The sequence below is a fragment of the Mauremys mutica genome, chromosome 2, assembly GCF_020497125.1.
Source record: "Mauremys mutica isolate MM-2020 ecotype Southern chromosome 2, ASM2049712v1, whole genome shotgun sequence".
Taxonomy (NCBI): domain Eukaryota; kingdom Metazoa; phylum Chordata; order Testudines; family Geoemydidae; genus Mauremys; species Mauremys mutica.
In genome coordinates this window covers 144,545,047-144,561,409 of record NC_059073.1, presented here as the reverse complement: position 1 = coordinate 144,561,409, position 16,363 = coordinate 144,545,047, and the positions used below count along the sequence as shown (strand labels likewise).

Here is a 16,363-nt window from a genome sequence, read left to right as displayed (position 1 = left end):
GAATTAACAGGAGTGTTGTATGTAAGACACGGGAGGTAATTGTCCTGCTCTACTCAGGGCTTGTGAGGCCTCAGCAGGAGTACCATGTCCTATTCTTGGTGCTACACTTTAGGAAAGTTGTGGAGAAATTGGGGAGAGTCCAGAGGAGGGCAACAAAAATGATTAAAGGTTTAGAAAACCTGATCTGTGAGGAAAGGTTTAAAAAAACTGGGGATATTTAGTTTTGAGAAAAGACTTGAGGGAACGTGATAACAGTCTTGAACTATGTTAAGGGCTGTTATAACGAGGGTGGGATCAGTTGTTCTCCATGTCCACTGAAGGTAGGACAGAAAGTAATGGGCTTAATCTGCTGCAAGGGAGATTTAGGTGAGCTATTAGGAAAAAACTTTCTACGTCTAAGGGTGGTTAAGCTCCGGAACAGGCTTCCAAGGGAGGTTGTGGAATCCCCGTCATTGGAGGTTTTCAAGAGCAAGATGGACAAACACCTGTCAGGATGGTCCAGGTTTATTTGATCCTGCCTCAGCACACACAGACTCTTGAAGTCCCTTCCAGCCCTACATTTCTATGATTCTATAGACAAGCCTGATTAGGGTGACCAGATGTCCCGATTTTATAGGGACAGTCCCAATTTTGGGGTATTTTTCTTATATGGGCTCCTATTACCCCCCACCCCTATCCCGATTTTTCACATTTGCTGTCTGGTCACCCTAAGCCCGATCCATTACACAGAAATCTCAGCCTTATATCCTCTGCTGTGCCTAGCTAGAATGTTAACTAATGCTAACGTTTCTGATGCATACATCAAACAGGATTCACTGAAATGGTTAATTATTTTATGTTTACCATACAAAATGTTTGAACTCCTACAGTCCCTTTCTAGTCCCACAATTTAGTCCACATATAATTTTAGAACTAGTTTTATCTTGGCTGTAAGGAGCTTTGTCCGTATAGAGAAAATAAAATAGGGCATAGTCGTAATGTCCTCACAAGGGAAGAGATATAAGGTGCTCTGATCAATTTCTCATATGTGGGATGTAATTATTATTCCATTTATTTATCAACTTATGCTCAGAAGATGGGCAGCTAGTGATTGAAAATAAAGAGCCAGAAGTAAAATCACTGGACCAGATTGTTAGCTCAGTTCCACCAATGTAAACCCACAATATTACCATTCAATTCAATAGGTTTATCTGGGTGGAGCTGAGATCAGAATCTGGCCTATTACCGCCATTAATGTGGGCTGAACACTAAATGGTTCTTGAAAGGCAAACCTAGTCTATCAAACAGATTCAATAATGCAGTGGTTCCCAACGCGGTGCCCATGGGCACCATGGTGCCCGCGGGGGCATCTTAATGCGCCCGCGTCCTGGCCCCCGGGAGAGCACCAGCCGAAATGCCACCAAATTTCAGCGGCATTTTGGCGGGGACGCCTCTCGATGACAACGCTTGTCGCCAAGTGATGTCATCGAGAGGCGTCACTCCCAAATTTCGGTGGGGTCGCCTCTCCCAGACGCCACTTGCCGTCGACGAGTGACGTCATCGAGAGGCGTCACTCCCGAATTTCGGCGGGGATGCCTCTCGATGACGTCTCTTGTCGACGGCAAGCAGTGTCATTGAGAGGCATCGCCGCCAAAATGCCGCCGAAATTCGGCGGCATTTCGGCGGGTGCTCCACCGCCGCAGTGGTCCTTCGGCTGGTGCCTGCCGGCCAAAAAGGTTGGGGACCACTGCAATAATGTTTAGCTCGTACATTAACATTTTTGTTTCAAGATATAGATTTCAAAGCACTTTAAAGATTTGCACATTTATTTATATAGCTTGAGGCAGTGTGGTCCAGTGGCCACCAGAATGGGAGGCAAGATACATGTTTTCTATTCCTGGCTCTGCTAATTACTCACTAGGTAAATCAGCAGTTCTCAAACTTTTCTTTTTTCCACAGACCACTTGAAAATTGGTGAGGGTCTCGGTGGACCATTTAATGATCTTTCCAAATGTTGTTTATACCATTAGCTAATGATTGTAAAGCGTTTTGATTAAAAGCGCTATATAAAAAAACCCCTTAATAATAATTAACTTTTTTTGTTCTTCTTCGAGTGCTTGCTCATATCCATTCCAGTTAGGTGTGCGCGCGCCGCGTGCACGTTCGTCGGAAGATTTTTACCCTAGCAACCCCAGTGGGTCGGCTGAGCGCCCCCTGGAGTGGCGCCATAACGGCACCGGATATATACCTCAGCCGACCCACCTGACCCTCAGTTCCTTCTTATCGCCCGTGTCGGTCGTTGGAACAGTGGAGTGCAGCTTGCCTGACCTCCGCTTCCCTAGCTTCCTCATAGTTATTCTATTGTAAAATTGTACATAGTTATTATCTTAGTTTTAGTTTTTTTCTTGTTTTATTAGTTTCCATCAGTTCTAGAGTTATATTAGTTAGCGGGTTAGGGGATTAGCCCCTTCCCGCGCCCGGGACTGGAGCGCATGCCCGGCTCCCCAGGCTTCAAGCCGTGCTCCGCCTGCTGCAGGCCTATGCCTACAGGAGATCCACATAGCTCCTGTTTAAAGTGCCTGGGAGAGTCGCACTTATCTTCTAAGTGCCCAATTTGCAAGGCTTTTAAGCCGGGCACCAAGAGGGAGAGAGACATCAGACTCAAACAGCTCCTAATGGAGGCAGCCTTAACCCCTCCGGCTTCAGCACCGCCTTCAGACTCTCGCAGTACCTCCTCGGCACAGGGCCACTCTTCTCTGCCCAAACAGAGAGCACCATCAGCACCGAAATCGACCCCGAGATGCTCTCTCTCGCCAAAGGCGAAAAAAGCGAAGGCCGCTGCCACCTCGGCACCGCCCGCTTTGAGGCTGCAGAGTGCGCCCTGACTGGACCGCCCGGCACCGAAGCCTGCCGCGGCACCGACAGCTCCGGCACCGGCAACTCTGCCAGTACCATCGACTCCGGCCCCACAGAGGCCGTTGAGTCCAGATCCTGTGTCCTCCCCGGCACCGGCCGTGGTAGAGCTCACATTGCCGTCAACTCCTGAGACCTTCACAGCGGCAAAGGACCTCATTGCTCTAACGGACCCAGCACCACCTCCACCCCCGGCGCCGACGGTGCGGGTGCCCCGATCTATCGGCAAGCCGGCACTGCTCAAACCGCCTCCCGGCACCGAGTCGGACCGGCACCGCTCCCGATCCAGGTCTCACGAGCGTTCCCGGTCCCGCCGCAGATCTTATTCTCGGCGTCGATCGCAACGTCGCTCGCAGTCCCGGCACCGCTCTGCCACGCGGCACCGGTCTTTCTCCCGCTCTCCGACTTGTCACTCGCGGCACCGATCCAGATCTCGGTGCCGATATGGACGCCGTGCCTCTCGAAGCCCTTCTCATCACCGAGAGTGGAGGTCACGGTCGACCTCCCGGCACCGTGCCGGTCGTAGGTCCCATACTCGCTCTCGCTCTCGAGGCTACTCTGTCTCCCGGCACCGGTCACCGGAGCGCAGAGGAACACGATCAGTCGGCACCTCGGCGCAAGGCTTCTCCGCCCCTCCATGGCCCTCTAGGCACGCGTCAGCATCATCACAGGCTGACAACTATTATGTGGTCGAGCAGGACCCTCAGGTGCCCTCGGGAATCTTCCAAGAGGCCCAATACACAGACCAAGACCCTCGTCAATGGGGTTTTTGGACTCCTTGGGCTTACCACCAGGCCCAAGTTGCTCCTCTGCCTACCACCTGCGCAGTATCATCAGAAGCGCACATCCCAGAGGCTACTATAAGCTGCCCCCAAACTCAGACGGACGTACCACCACCCCTCCAGCCTGCTCAGGAGCATCTCGACCAGGAACTTTCCCAGGACCCAGAGGCTGGGCAGGACACCATCATCCTGGGGGTATCTTCTTCCTCCTCCCCGGATGAAGCGGTAGCGGGGTCTTCGTCCTCAGGGCCCCCTCCGATTGACTTGAGGCCACACCAAGATCTTCTGCGACGGGTGGCGTTACGCATGGACCTCCAAGCAGTGGAGGTGTCGGAGGTGGACGACCAGGTGGTCACTATTTTGTCGGCAGACACCCCAACCAGGGTGGCCCTGCCATTCATTAAGACTATCCAAGCGAATGCTGACAGCCTTTGGCAAGCACCGGCCTCTATTATTCCCACAGCCAAAGGGGTGGAACGCAAGTATATGGTTCCCTCCAAGGGATATGAGTATTTGTATGTCCACCCTCCACCCTCGTCGTTAGTGGTCCAATCCGTCAACGACAGGGAGTGCCACAGTCAACAAGCCCCAGCGCCTAAGTCTAAGGACGCAAGGAGAATGGACTTGCTAGGCCGCAAGGTCTACTCTGCGGGGGCCCTACAGCTACGAGTGGCTAACCAGCAGGCCTTATTGAGCCGCTACGGTCATGATACATGGGCTGAGGTGGAAAAGTATAAAGAACTGCTTCCTCAGGACTCGCACCAAGAATTTTCAGCCTTTGTAGAGGAAGGTAAAAAGGTGGCTCGGACATCATTACAAGCCTCCTTGGATGCTGCCGATTCAGGAGCCCGGACTCTAGCCGCCGGCATTACCATGCGACGAATCTCTTGGCTGCAGAGTTCGAATCTTCCCCCTGAATTACAATATACTATCCAGGACCTTCCCTTTGACGGCAAGGGATTGTTCTCTGAGAAGACGGACTCTAGGCTCCAAAGCCTGAAGGATAATAGGATTATTATCCGCACTTTGGGGATGCACACTCCTGTAACCCAGAGACGTCCGTTCCGTCCCCAGCTTAACCGGCCTTATTTTATGCCCCGGTACAGGCAAGACTCAGGTAGACGTCGCGGTCGAGGGGGACGTCGACGACAGCCTGGCCCACAACCGTCCCAAGGTCGGGCCACACCTAAGCCTCCGGCGGGGTCGAAGTCGTCATTTTGAAGATGCACCCGGTGACGGCCTACCAGCTCTTATCCAGGATCCTTTCCCTCCCTTTTCCAACCGCCTTTCCTACTTCCTCCTGGCGTGATCCCGGCTGACCTCTGATGCCTGGGTCCTCCGCACAGTGGAACGTGGATACCACCTCCAATTCGTTTCACCCCCACCTTCCCATCCTCCTTCCCGGTCCCTCTTCAGGGACCCCTCTCACGAGCAACTCCTCTTACAAGAAGTGCAGACGCTCCTCGCTATCGGAGCGATAGAGGAGGTTCCAGAGAGAGAAAGAGGCAAGGGGTTTTATTCCCGTTATTTCTTGATCCCCAAGTCCAAAGGGGGCCTCCGGCCCATCCTAGACCTGCGAGACCTCAACAAATACATGCTAAAGTTGAAGTTCCGCGTGGTCTCCTTGGGAACCATCAGCGTTCCACAACAATCAAGACATCTTCCTTCCGGTTTTCTTTCCAAAGCCGCATGCATCCTCATGCGAGCAACAGCTTCACTCCCTCGATGTTCGTAGGGCGCTGGCCTTCTATATAGATCGGACGAGACCGTTCTGTAAATCCCCTCAACTGTTTGTTGCAGTTGCCAACTGGATGCGAGGTCTTCCTGTTTCATCGCAGCGGATCTCCTCGTGGCTGACAGCGTGCATACGCACCTGCTATGACCTAGATGTTCCCTTGGGCCATCTCACCGCCCACTCTACCAGAGCCCAGGCTTCATCCGCCGCCTTTCTGGCGCACGTTCCAATACAAGAAATATGTCGTGCGGCAACCTGGTCATCGGTTCATACCTTCGCCTCTCACTATGCTCTGGTCCAGCAATCTAGAGATGATGCAGCCTTTGGCTCTGCGGTCCTGCATTCCGCCACATCTCTCTCCGACCCCACCGCCTAGGTAAGGCTTGGGAATCACCTAACTGGAATGGATATGAGCAAGCACTCGAAGAAGAAAAAATGGTTACTTACCTTTGTAACTGTTGTTCTTCGAGATGTGTTGCTCATATCCATTCCACACCCACTCTCCTTCCCCACTGTCGGAGTAGCCGGCAAGAAGGAACTGAGGGTCGGGTGGGTCGGCTGAGGTATATATCCAGTGCCGTTATGGCACCACTCCAGGGGGCGCTCAGCCGACCCACTGGGGTTGCTAGAGTAAAAATCTTCCAACGAACGTGCACACGGCACGCGCACACCTAACTGGAATGGATATGAGCAACACATCTCGAAGAACAACAGTTACAAAGGTAAGTAACCGTTTTTTATGCAAATAAAAGCACACAACTCATTTTAATATCAGTAGTTTTAAATTTCTAATGTGATGGCTGTGCCCCTCTCCCCTGCCATAGCAGTCCCAGAGCTGGGGCTGGGGAGGAGTGAGGTCTCTCCCCACCACAGCAGCCACAGACCTGGGTCTGGGAAGGAGAGGAGTCTCTCCCTCTCTCCGGTCCCCGAGCTGAGGCTGGGAAGGAGGGAGGTCTCTTCCCGGCAGCCGCAGCCCTGGAGCTAGGGAAGTCGCCTCTTTCTCTGGCTGCCGCAGCCCTACACATCCCTAATTCCCCCCACCCCCTCTTCTCACCCCACTGCCCCCCCTCCCACCAATTCCCTATTGTCCCCGAAGCCACTACCTCACCTTACATGTGCGTCTTCTCCAGGGTCCATGCACCTAATTAGTGGAGCCAGGCCTGTGTGACTCCACTGATTAGGTGGGTGGCCCTTCATTCTCTTATGTGTGGCCATCTTGGTGCGCACCTTAGAGGGAACCCCATAGGGGTGGGAGGCTCTGGGAGGAGGGTTCGGGGGAGCAGCCCCATGGGGGTGGGAGGATGGTTAGAGGGAACTATCTGCGGACCACCTGAGTGGAGCTCGTGGACCACCACAGTTTGAGAACCTCTGAGGTAAATCACTTAGACCCAAATTATTTTATTTTTTTTTCTATCACACCCACCACTGTAATTTCTAAACTACTTTCCATGTAAATTAGAATGACATGATGAACTGCCTGGAGTCTCCAAAGAGCCTTATTTAAACCATATTAAAGGGCTCACTCAGAAAGCACCCCTCTAGCACTGGGTGCTGTTTACACCAGGCCAGTTGTAGGGTGCAGGATTTCTTTCTGGACTGTTGCTAGGAGCAAATGCTCCCACTAAATAATAAGCTCTTCAGGCAAAGGAGTATGTCTTAATTGGTGTTTGCAGCTTGTAGATTCAGGGTGCTATATACAGTATTTCTAATAATAATAATAGCTTTTGAATGTTGTCAGTTGTGTGTCTATAATGGTCGGGCACATGCATAATCTATGCCCTAGCCATCCATTCGCTGGGAGCCTGTATGCTGGGACCTTTCACAGGCTAGGGGCTAAGGAGCTGTCTCCCAACAGCTATGGTAAGTGCCCCCTCTTACCTGCTGCTGTTTGTGGCATTTAGCTAGGGTTACCCAGTCCCAAATCTTGTGGTAGCACCTCACATTTATAAAGGTGAACCCAGGTCCTGAAACAGCTCAAGGGATCATGTTACTGCTGCTGTGCCCGGGGGGGATCCGGGCAGGGTGGGGGGAGCAGCCCCATGGTTGGGGATGGTTGGAGGCAAGGGAGGGTGGGGGGAGCAGCCCCATGGGGGGAGTAGGCTCGTGGGGAGGTGGGGGGAGCAGCCCCATGTGTGTGGGGGGAGGCGTTGGTGGAGGGTGTTGGGGGGAAGCAGCCCCATAGGGGTGGGAGGCTCTGGGGGGAGCAGCCCCATGGGGGGGGGGGATGGTTGGAGGCGATGGGGGGGAGGAGCCCCATGGGGGGGGGATGGTTGGAGGCGATGGGGGGGAGCAGGACCATGGAGGGGGATGGTTGGAGGCGATGGGGGGGGAGTGGCCCCGTGGAGGTGGGCGGCTCTGGGGGGAGCAGGACCATGGGGGGGGGGATGGTTGGAGGCGATGGGGGGGGAGTGGCCCCGTGGAGGTGGGCGGCTCTGGGGGGAGCAGCCCCGTGGGGGGGGTTGGAGGCGATGGGGGGGAGCGGCCCCGTGGGGGGGGTGGGAGGCGATGGGGGGGAGCAGCCCCGTGGGGGGGGGTGGGAGGCGATGGGGGGGAGCGGCCCCGTGGGGGGGGTGTTTGGAGGTGATGGGGGGGAGCGGCCCCTTGGGGGGGTGTTTGGAGGCGATGGGGGGGAGCAGCCCCGTGGGGGGGGGGGGTGGGAGGCGATGGGGGGGAGCGGCCCCGTGGAGCGGGGTGGGGGGCGTTGGGGGAGGAGCGTGGCGGGGCCGCCGCGGCGCCAGGGGGCGCTGGGCCGCGCTCGATGCCGGGCTCTCGGACTCTCCCTGCGGCCGGGCCCGGGCGGGGAGGCCAGGCCCGCCCGCCGCATCACCGGGACATGGCGGCCGCCATCAGCGCCGGCATCCTGGGCCTGGGCCTGGGCCGCGGCCGCAGGGTGAGGGGGGCGGGGCCCGGGCGGGCGCCTCGTACAGTCCGTGTATTGAGCCGTGTGGGGTGTCAGGGCGCGGCCCCCCCCCCCCCCCCGGTGACTCCGCTGCTGAGCCCTGTCGGGGCGGTGGGAGCCGCGACCCCTCAGGTCTCCCAGTGCCTCGCCCAGCCCGAGCGCCGCTGCTGCAGCACAACCCGTGTCCCGCCCCCCCCCGCCCGCTGTTCTCTGTGTAACGATCTTGCCCCTTTCCCGTGTTTCTTCTTCCTGCCAGATCCTCCTCCTGCGCCAGCCGCGGAGACCCTTCGCCTCGCAGACGGACGGGGAAGCCCGGGTGCTGCAGGTCCTCAAAGACAAGTTCCCTCGGGCTTCGGCCATCCGAGTAGTGGATATATCAGGTAGGGAGCATCGTGCAGGCGGGATCGCGTCTGTGGTTTGGGCGGGGTGCAAAGACAACTCGGCTCCCATGGGCCGGGCCGGACAACGTGTCCGCTTACCCGATGGCTTCCATGTAGGGACCAGAGAGCCCTGTGGCACCTTATAGACTAACAGACGTATTGGAGCATGAGCTTTCGTGGGTGAATGCCCACTTCGTCGGACGAAGTGGGTATTCACCCATGAAAGCTCATCCTCCAATACGTCTGTTAGTCTATAAGGTGCCACAGGACTCTTTGCCGCTTTTACAGATCCAGACTAACCCGGCTACCCCTCTGACATGTAGGGACCATGAGCGTCCAGGTTCAAGCCTCAGCTGCAGGGTCTGATGTGCTTTTCTTCAGCATTGAGAACAGGGATTTTTGTTTTCTGGGAACTGTCTTATAAACTGCTATAAATCCTCCTCTCCTTTGTACCTATCCTCTCTAGGGAGTCTCCATCCTAGTTTTATAATATAGGCCTTGTCTACACTGACTTCTAAACATGACTGTCTTTGCCTCTGCTAAATTTATCATCATTTTTTAGTGTAGAGACATTCAGGATTTATCAGAGTTGAAAAAATCCCCCCCCCCCACTGCTAGCAACCCCGGTAACAAATTGTGGCTATTATTTATAGGCAGTTGATAAATAAGGCGACAAAATTGTTTCCCATGGGAACTTAAATATCATGGAATAATGGTCTTGTGGTTAGAGTACAGGGCTGCAAGACAGGAAATCTGAGTCCAGTTCCCAACTCTGTCACAGCCCCATTTTGTGTCCATGTCATTTCTGCCTCAGACTATGTCTGTGCTGCTGCTGGGAGGTGTGATTCCCAGCCTGGGTAGACAGACTCGTCCTAGTTCTGCTTGAACTAGCATGGTAAAAATAGCAGTGTGGCCGTTGTGGCATGGGCAGCTGCTCGGGCTAGCCACCCAAGCTCAGACCCAGATGGTCAGGCAGGCTTGGCCCTCGGGTGGCTAGCCTGAACCACCACCCATCCACACTGCCCATCAGAACGCTTTCCTCTAGAGCTTGGAGTGAAATCCAAGATTCCTGAGTTTCACCATTCCTTTGCTGTCAGTAAGGTGAACCCCACTGGCAAACTCTCTTCTCCCTCAAGTGCTGGTCCATATAGAGGATGACAACCTACTATTGCTATGTTACTCTTGTTAGCTCAGGTCGCAGACGTCTGTGTGGTGGAGCTAAAGGTTCAAACCATGTGGCTGTCAATCTGATGGAATGTCTGTGTTTCTTTTTTTCAATTTGCTTTTTCAAAAAACAAGAAAAATCCAGCCTCTGTGTGTGTAAATGCCAGAGTTAAGGTTGCCTGTGAAATCTTGATTCACCTTCCTTGTGTGACCATAGTTTTTTTTTTCCCCCCAGGACGCCTCCCTCATTTAGTGCACAGGTTGGACATGCCCTGACAATGAACCAGGGTTATGTAGGGAAGGAAGCTATTGTCTGTAGGATCTCTGCCTCAAATATTGCAGAATTTGGAAGGTGTGTAGGGAACGAGGTAGGGGATTGCAGGAAGAGAAAGGAGGTCTCATGGTAGTTGAATGCTGCCCTGGAATTTGCCTCTGCCACAGACAGAGTTTCTATATGATGCTGGGCAAATCACTTAAACAACTTTTCAGAGGCGATCACGAATGGTGTGTTCTTTGATGCCCTACTTGAGATATTGTGGTCCAATTTTCAGATGTGCTAAGCACTCACAGCTGCAATTGAAGTCAATGGGAGCTGTGCTTAGAACATACATGACGCTGTGTAATGCTAAATACTCTCAAAAAGCCGGTCCTAAACATCTCAATTTGCACACCCAAATTAGTGGATACTTTTGACCTTTAATCTCTCTGTGCTTCAGTTCCACTTCTTTAAAAGAAAACTCCCTCATCTCTCAAGGGTGTTGTGAAAACAAATTCATTAGTGTTTGTGTGGGTTTGAGTAGTGTGGTAAGGCCTATGGCCACACACTGAATTACAAAGATAACAAAAAATATTGAATAGTAAAGTAAGCTTCTCACACAGTGAGCATTGCCCATTCTAAGCACTGAGTGAGACATGGGTTTTGTGGGTGGAAAAAACAGAATGTGATCCCGTAATTTTGTAATTAAAGACTGTATCACTATGTATATGCACAGAGTGAGTGAATTCAGGTTGCAGAGGCAGTCTTCAATATGCCATTTCCCAACTTTGCAACCTTAATAGTCTTTTAACGTAGTTTGTGTGTGTGTAACATTGCCTAGTCCAGTGATTCACAACCTTTTCCATATTCAGACTCCACCCTAGGACTTCCCTCCCATCTAGCCAGGACCTCCCTTTTGCTTAGCTATAAGGGAGGTGAAACTGATCAGCCAGACTTAATTGTATAAGCTTAAATACTTATCACAATTTATGGGGTTTGTTTTAAGAAAGACTTCACAGCTTTCAAACATGCAGCATATGCTAGTAATTCGGACAAGAAAATCTGTTTAAATGACTTTTCCTGCCAATGCCCCTTAAACTATAATCACTCTGTATACTGCATACAATTGTAATGACTAAGGCACTGATATAATCAATGTAATTTTGTTTTAAAGGAGGCTGTGGAGCAATGTATGAAATTCATATAGAATCTGAAGAATTTAAAGAAAAGAGAACTGTCCAGCAACATCAAATGGTTAATCAGGTAAGTAGTGTTGTGGGATCTGGACAGGCAGTCATATTCCTTTGTTATAACCAGTGGTGTATTAATTCCACCCTTTGGAGTGTGGGAACTTTCCTACAAAAACTAAATATGTGAGGGGATTATTTCAAGGTATGTCCAGGACGATTTGCCATTACCTGGCCAAAACCACTGCCAAAGGTGTTCTTCTAGGTATAGGTAACAGTTTCAGGGTTTGGTACAACAGGGTGTGGAGACCCTACAACCCAATTAATTTCAATGTGAGTAGAGCAGATTTAGGAGCTCAAGGATTAGGTGCTGAATGCTGACCTTCCCACACCATCAATAACACAGATTTCTGAGTGTTATCCTGTGTGTGGCTCAAGCATAGAAAAGCTAGAGGAGATAAAGACCTGTTGGATCATCTAACCCATCCCCTTACTACTAAAGGATTCTTCCCTATGGTATTGTCTCCAGTCTAGTTCAAAATGACCCAAGTGATGTGGCTTTCAGAACTTCCCTTGGGATGAGAAGGGCATTACACACAATCCCATATCAGGAAAAGTGTCCTGACAGTTTCCCTTTCTTAAGCTGCTCCCAGTTTTATCTCCTTGTACCTCCCAAATGGTTCTGTATTGCAAGGGGTCTTATACAGTGCTATAGTCTCCTTGCACGATTATCAGGGAGAAGGCAGCTGGCACCCTAGCAAAACTAATAGCTGGCTAGTGGTAAAGTAAGAAGTCGGGGCTAGGGAGGATGTGGACCTTAAAAATACCACCCCTGCACCCCTTCTGATTTGTCCCATTACAAAACTTAGATGTCTCAAAGTCTAAATGTTCATTAATAATTATAGCGCCCAATTATGTGATAAGGACTCTATACATAGGACTGTTCTTTGTCCTGAAAAGCTTACAACTGAATGTAAGCTGCTGAATATACTGAATTCCAAAAACTTAAATTGTAGACTTGTGTGGTATATGCAGAAAGATTTAAATTGATATAACCTTAGACTTGGATTGGATGTGTTCCACTCGCATTAGCCTAGGTTGATTGGAAAGAACATTCCTAGAACCATGTCCTTTACTCTGAGAGTTGCCCTGGGTTTTCTTACAAAGGTATTTAGACCAGTGGTCCCCAAACTCTTTACCTCGTACCCCCCTTTATCCCAACTGTGTCCCACCCCACTAGAATGGGGACGCTGATAGGAGTAAGGGAGCCGAGGCAGGGGGCTGAGGCCAGTAGCTGAGGCCAGAAGCGGAGCTGGGCGGCCTGGGCCTGGACCCTGATCCGTGCTCCAGCTGCGCCCCTCAGAACGTTCCTCCGATTTAGACTGACCTAATAGCACTTTGAAGAGGCATGGGAACTGGAAGTCTATAAGCATAGTTTCATGCTATCCAGAATTCTGTTGAAAAGAAAGAAGTAATTATTCTTTATAAAATTTCTGGTTGATGCATGTACTTCCTACAACTCTCATTTCTTTAACTTGAAGCAATTTCTTCAAAGTAACTCAGTTTCTGAAATCTTACTGTAGTGAATTAGTGCCATTTCTTGTGAACTCTTGTCTGGCATCAGGGCTAGGACCACTAGACGGACTAACCAAAACACCACAAACCTGGGTTTTAGCTGAAGTGATAACCTGGCAGTGAAAGGCTCTTCTGCCATTATCAATCCCCCTTTTCTGGAATAGGGAGCAATGCAAAATAGTTGGAGGCTCCACATCTAATTGGCTAATTTATGGAGATCAAGCAAACTGGGTTAACTACAGCATGTGGTTGAGTTTTTGTGACATTCTTTAAGAGGAATTGCAACGAATTCACAATGTACTGGAGCGTTCTAGGAGTCTGAGATTTTTCCCCTATCCCCTTTAAGGAATAAAAACAAGCTGGCTACATCAAGGAAGTATTCATTTTAATCACGCTATTAATTTGTCCCATTTGGTTTCAAGTGAGGAAGTGTCTCTCCTCCTGCCCAGTACCAAGTAACAGACCAGGGTCAAAAAATCAGTGCTTGCATAAGGAACAACTGCTGTTCCACCATTATCTTTATAATGGTATTGTGGGCCATCTTCCTCTACCACAGACTTCTGTTCTATTGTGCTCAGTTGAGTTGCTTTTGTGTAGTTTTGTTCAAAGACTGATTTAATTTCTTATTTTAGGCACTAAGTGAAGAAATTAAAGCAATGCATGGACTACGGATATTCACATCTATTCCAAAGCACTGAAGATGAACCAGGCAGCATTGTTAGAAACCTGTGTGGAGATAGGACACCTATGGGCATGAGACGAAACAGGAAGTTTGTATTTTTGGATTATGGACTTGTTTATCTTTAAATCAATATTTAAAGTTGTTAAAACAAGGACAGTATTTCAGAAGCTATTTAAAGAGAGATCCTATTTAATTTTAACTTGTAGATTGATTTCTTATCCTTTCATAAAGTACCTGATGCCAAATCTTAGTTGGTTACTTTATCAAAAAACTAATCACTAAGTCAAGGATGGAACTGGAATGCCATGGTTTGTGGAGCATGTTGCAGAGGGTAATATTGGCTTCCAAAGTATCTTTGAGTACTAACATCTAGTGGAAAAGGACCACAGCAGTGGTGATTCTACAAAGAGATCATGAACCAAAATAATAACATATGTTTTTGCTGGCTGCTTGACTAGTGTTCTGTTGTAGCTCAGAGGAAAACAGGGCTGTGGGGAAACTGCAGCTTACAAAGAAATTACTTCAGAGGCTGTAGAGTCCCCTATTCAATGTGCCTTCTCAGTCAATCGTCTTACTTCAAACATGGCCTTGTAAGAGAAGCTTGCAGGATAATCCTGAGCTGTCGGGCACAGCTACTGAATATGAAATTAGGACCCTTTCTTATTAAATGAAAGGCTTTAAGTTACATTACTGCAATGTGATGTCCTTGAAAGGATAAGGTGCTCAGGTTTCCTGTTGGGCAAAACTCAAGGCATGATGCCCTGAGTCTGAATTATGAGGATCACACCTTTCCTTCATGCATGTGTGAAAGTGCTCTGAAGTGTCAATGGTTGTCTTTGATGAGGATCGGCTATTCAACTTTTAGTTGGGCATGGCTGTGCCTTAAGTTCAAGCTTTCTCATGGCAGATTTAATTGTACCTCAGCCAGTTAATAGCTATTCAAATAAGTTATATTAAAGTTTTATTGCATTATAAGTAATTATTCATATGGGGGGGGGGTGAGAATGACTTTTCTGGTAAGCATATTAGTCAGTGACTGAAATGCTTGGTAAGCATGGAGGAATAGTAACTGGAATTAGGTAAGCCAAATCCTAGCACTGTGATGCTGTGTTTTTTTTTTTAAATTAACAATCCATATGGTCAGTAGAACACTGACTAGAGGAGCACTAAAGTACCCCTGCTTGGCTGTTTTTTGAAGGCTGGAGTCCAGCTTCTTCCTCTGCAATGGCCACCTGTTATCAGGTAGGGGATGTAGAGGTGCAAAGTATTGCATGTACTGAAGGATTTTCCTTACTGTTTATGTTGCAACTGCTGCAAGACATGCTACTGGTTTAGTGGACATTAAATGGCAAGAGATCTTAATTATGCCCTACCTACCAAGACCAAGGTGTTGCACTAGAACCTCTCTACTTAACTGATAGCATGTTTGCAGGTGAGTGCTTCTTGATTCATGAAACAAACATGACTAGATACATAATGTGTCTTGGGAGTGTAAATTCTGAAATGCATAAGATGCCTATTGTTTTAAGTAGCTATTCTAACATCTAATAATTTTAATCATTATACACACTAACTGTTTCTGTACTGCTTTAGTTTGGGAGTGGTATAGCCATGCTGGCCTAGTAATATATCTTTTTACTGGACCAACTTCTGTTAAAAATATTACCTCACTCAGCTTTTTTCTAATGAAATGTTAGGGCCTACCTGGCTGTCTCATAATAGTGAGTAACTGGAAATATCTCATTAGTTACTGCCCTAAAGTTATTGATGCAAATAACTTGTTTATAGGGGCTGGGAGGCTTTTTTTCTATGCAACTTTCATCAGAACTCTGGTGCCCACATGTCTACTGTTGCAGTCATTACATTTTGTTTGAGGAGCCTGAGATAGGCCTAACTCAGCCACCTCATGCAACAATTTTGAAAAATATCCCATCAAAAACACTTCTGTTCAACAGTAGCAGAGCCTCTACAGTGATAGTTCAGCTCTTCTGCAGCAGCTTAAGTTTATACAATGGAAAAAACAAGTTTTCCACTGTAGTAAATACCAACTGAAGTACTTTGCACACCTGTAGCACATTTCCTGGGAGGATAGACACTGCTTCAAAGGTATTACCAACCCCTCTATGATCACTTTACATATTTGGGAAACAGAGAAAAGATTAAGTTGCCCTATCTCATGCAGGAAGCATAGGGTAAAGCCAGGAGTGGAACTCTACTAAATCTTGTGCCTATCCTTAAAATATGTTACTAGGAGCCAAAAGCAGTGATAAATTGTTTGGACTGTGCTAACAGCAGGCTTAAGTTACAGTAGAGCAAATTGCCTTTAGATAGGGTCCTGGTTTTCCCACTCGGTTGCTGCAATCAGGGGGGAGCTTATCATTCAGAAGAGAAGACAACAACTTCAGTTGTAAGTTTCTATAGCTGCAGGAATTTCCATTACTATTTCCTTAAAGGCATTTGCTTGTTACAGATCTTTTGAAAATTTTACCCTTTCCCTGAAAGTGACTTTTGGGGGGGGGAGGGGAGGAGATAAACCATGATCTGTTGTTTAAAGTGTTTCTGAAAAGATGCCTCACTTCATACTACTAGAAAGGAGATGCAACATAAAATATACGTATGAAATGTTCCATCAGCTTTCCAAAATGAACAGACATTGAATTCCCTGAACACTTAACTGTGGAGGTGACAACTACAAACAGAGGACATCATTGTTACAGTATAAAGAAAAAGAGTAAAAAGCAATGAGCAAACACTATACAAAGCTATCGCCACAGTGCAGAGACTGATCATCACTTGTGCTTGTTATAAGCC

At 49.1% G+C, this 16,363-nt stretch overlaps 1 protein-coding gene across 1 annotated transcript; it reads left to right on the top strand.

Moving 5' to 3' along the window:
* The first annotated feature begins 8,183 nt into the window (after positions 1–8,183).
* Positions 8,184–13,743, top strand: BOLA3 (bolA family member 3). Its single transcript, XM_045004422.1, has 4 exons — positions 8,184–8,299; positions 8,565–8,688; positions 11,283–11,371; positions 13,503–13,743. Exons 1-4 carry the CDS (start codon positions 8,243–8,245, stop codon positions 13,566–13,568), a joined length of 336 nt encoding a protein of 111 aa, XP_044860357.1. The 5' UTR covers positions 8,184–8,242; the 3' UTR covers positions 13,569–13,743.
* The last annotated feature ends 2,620 nt before the right edge of the window (positions 13,744–16,363 follow it).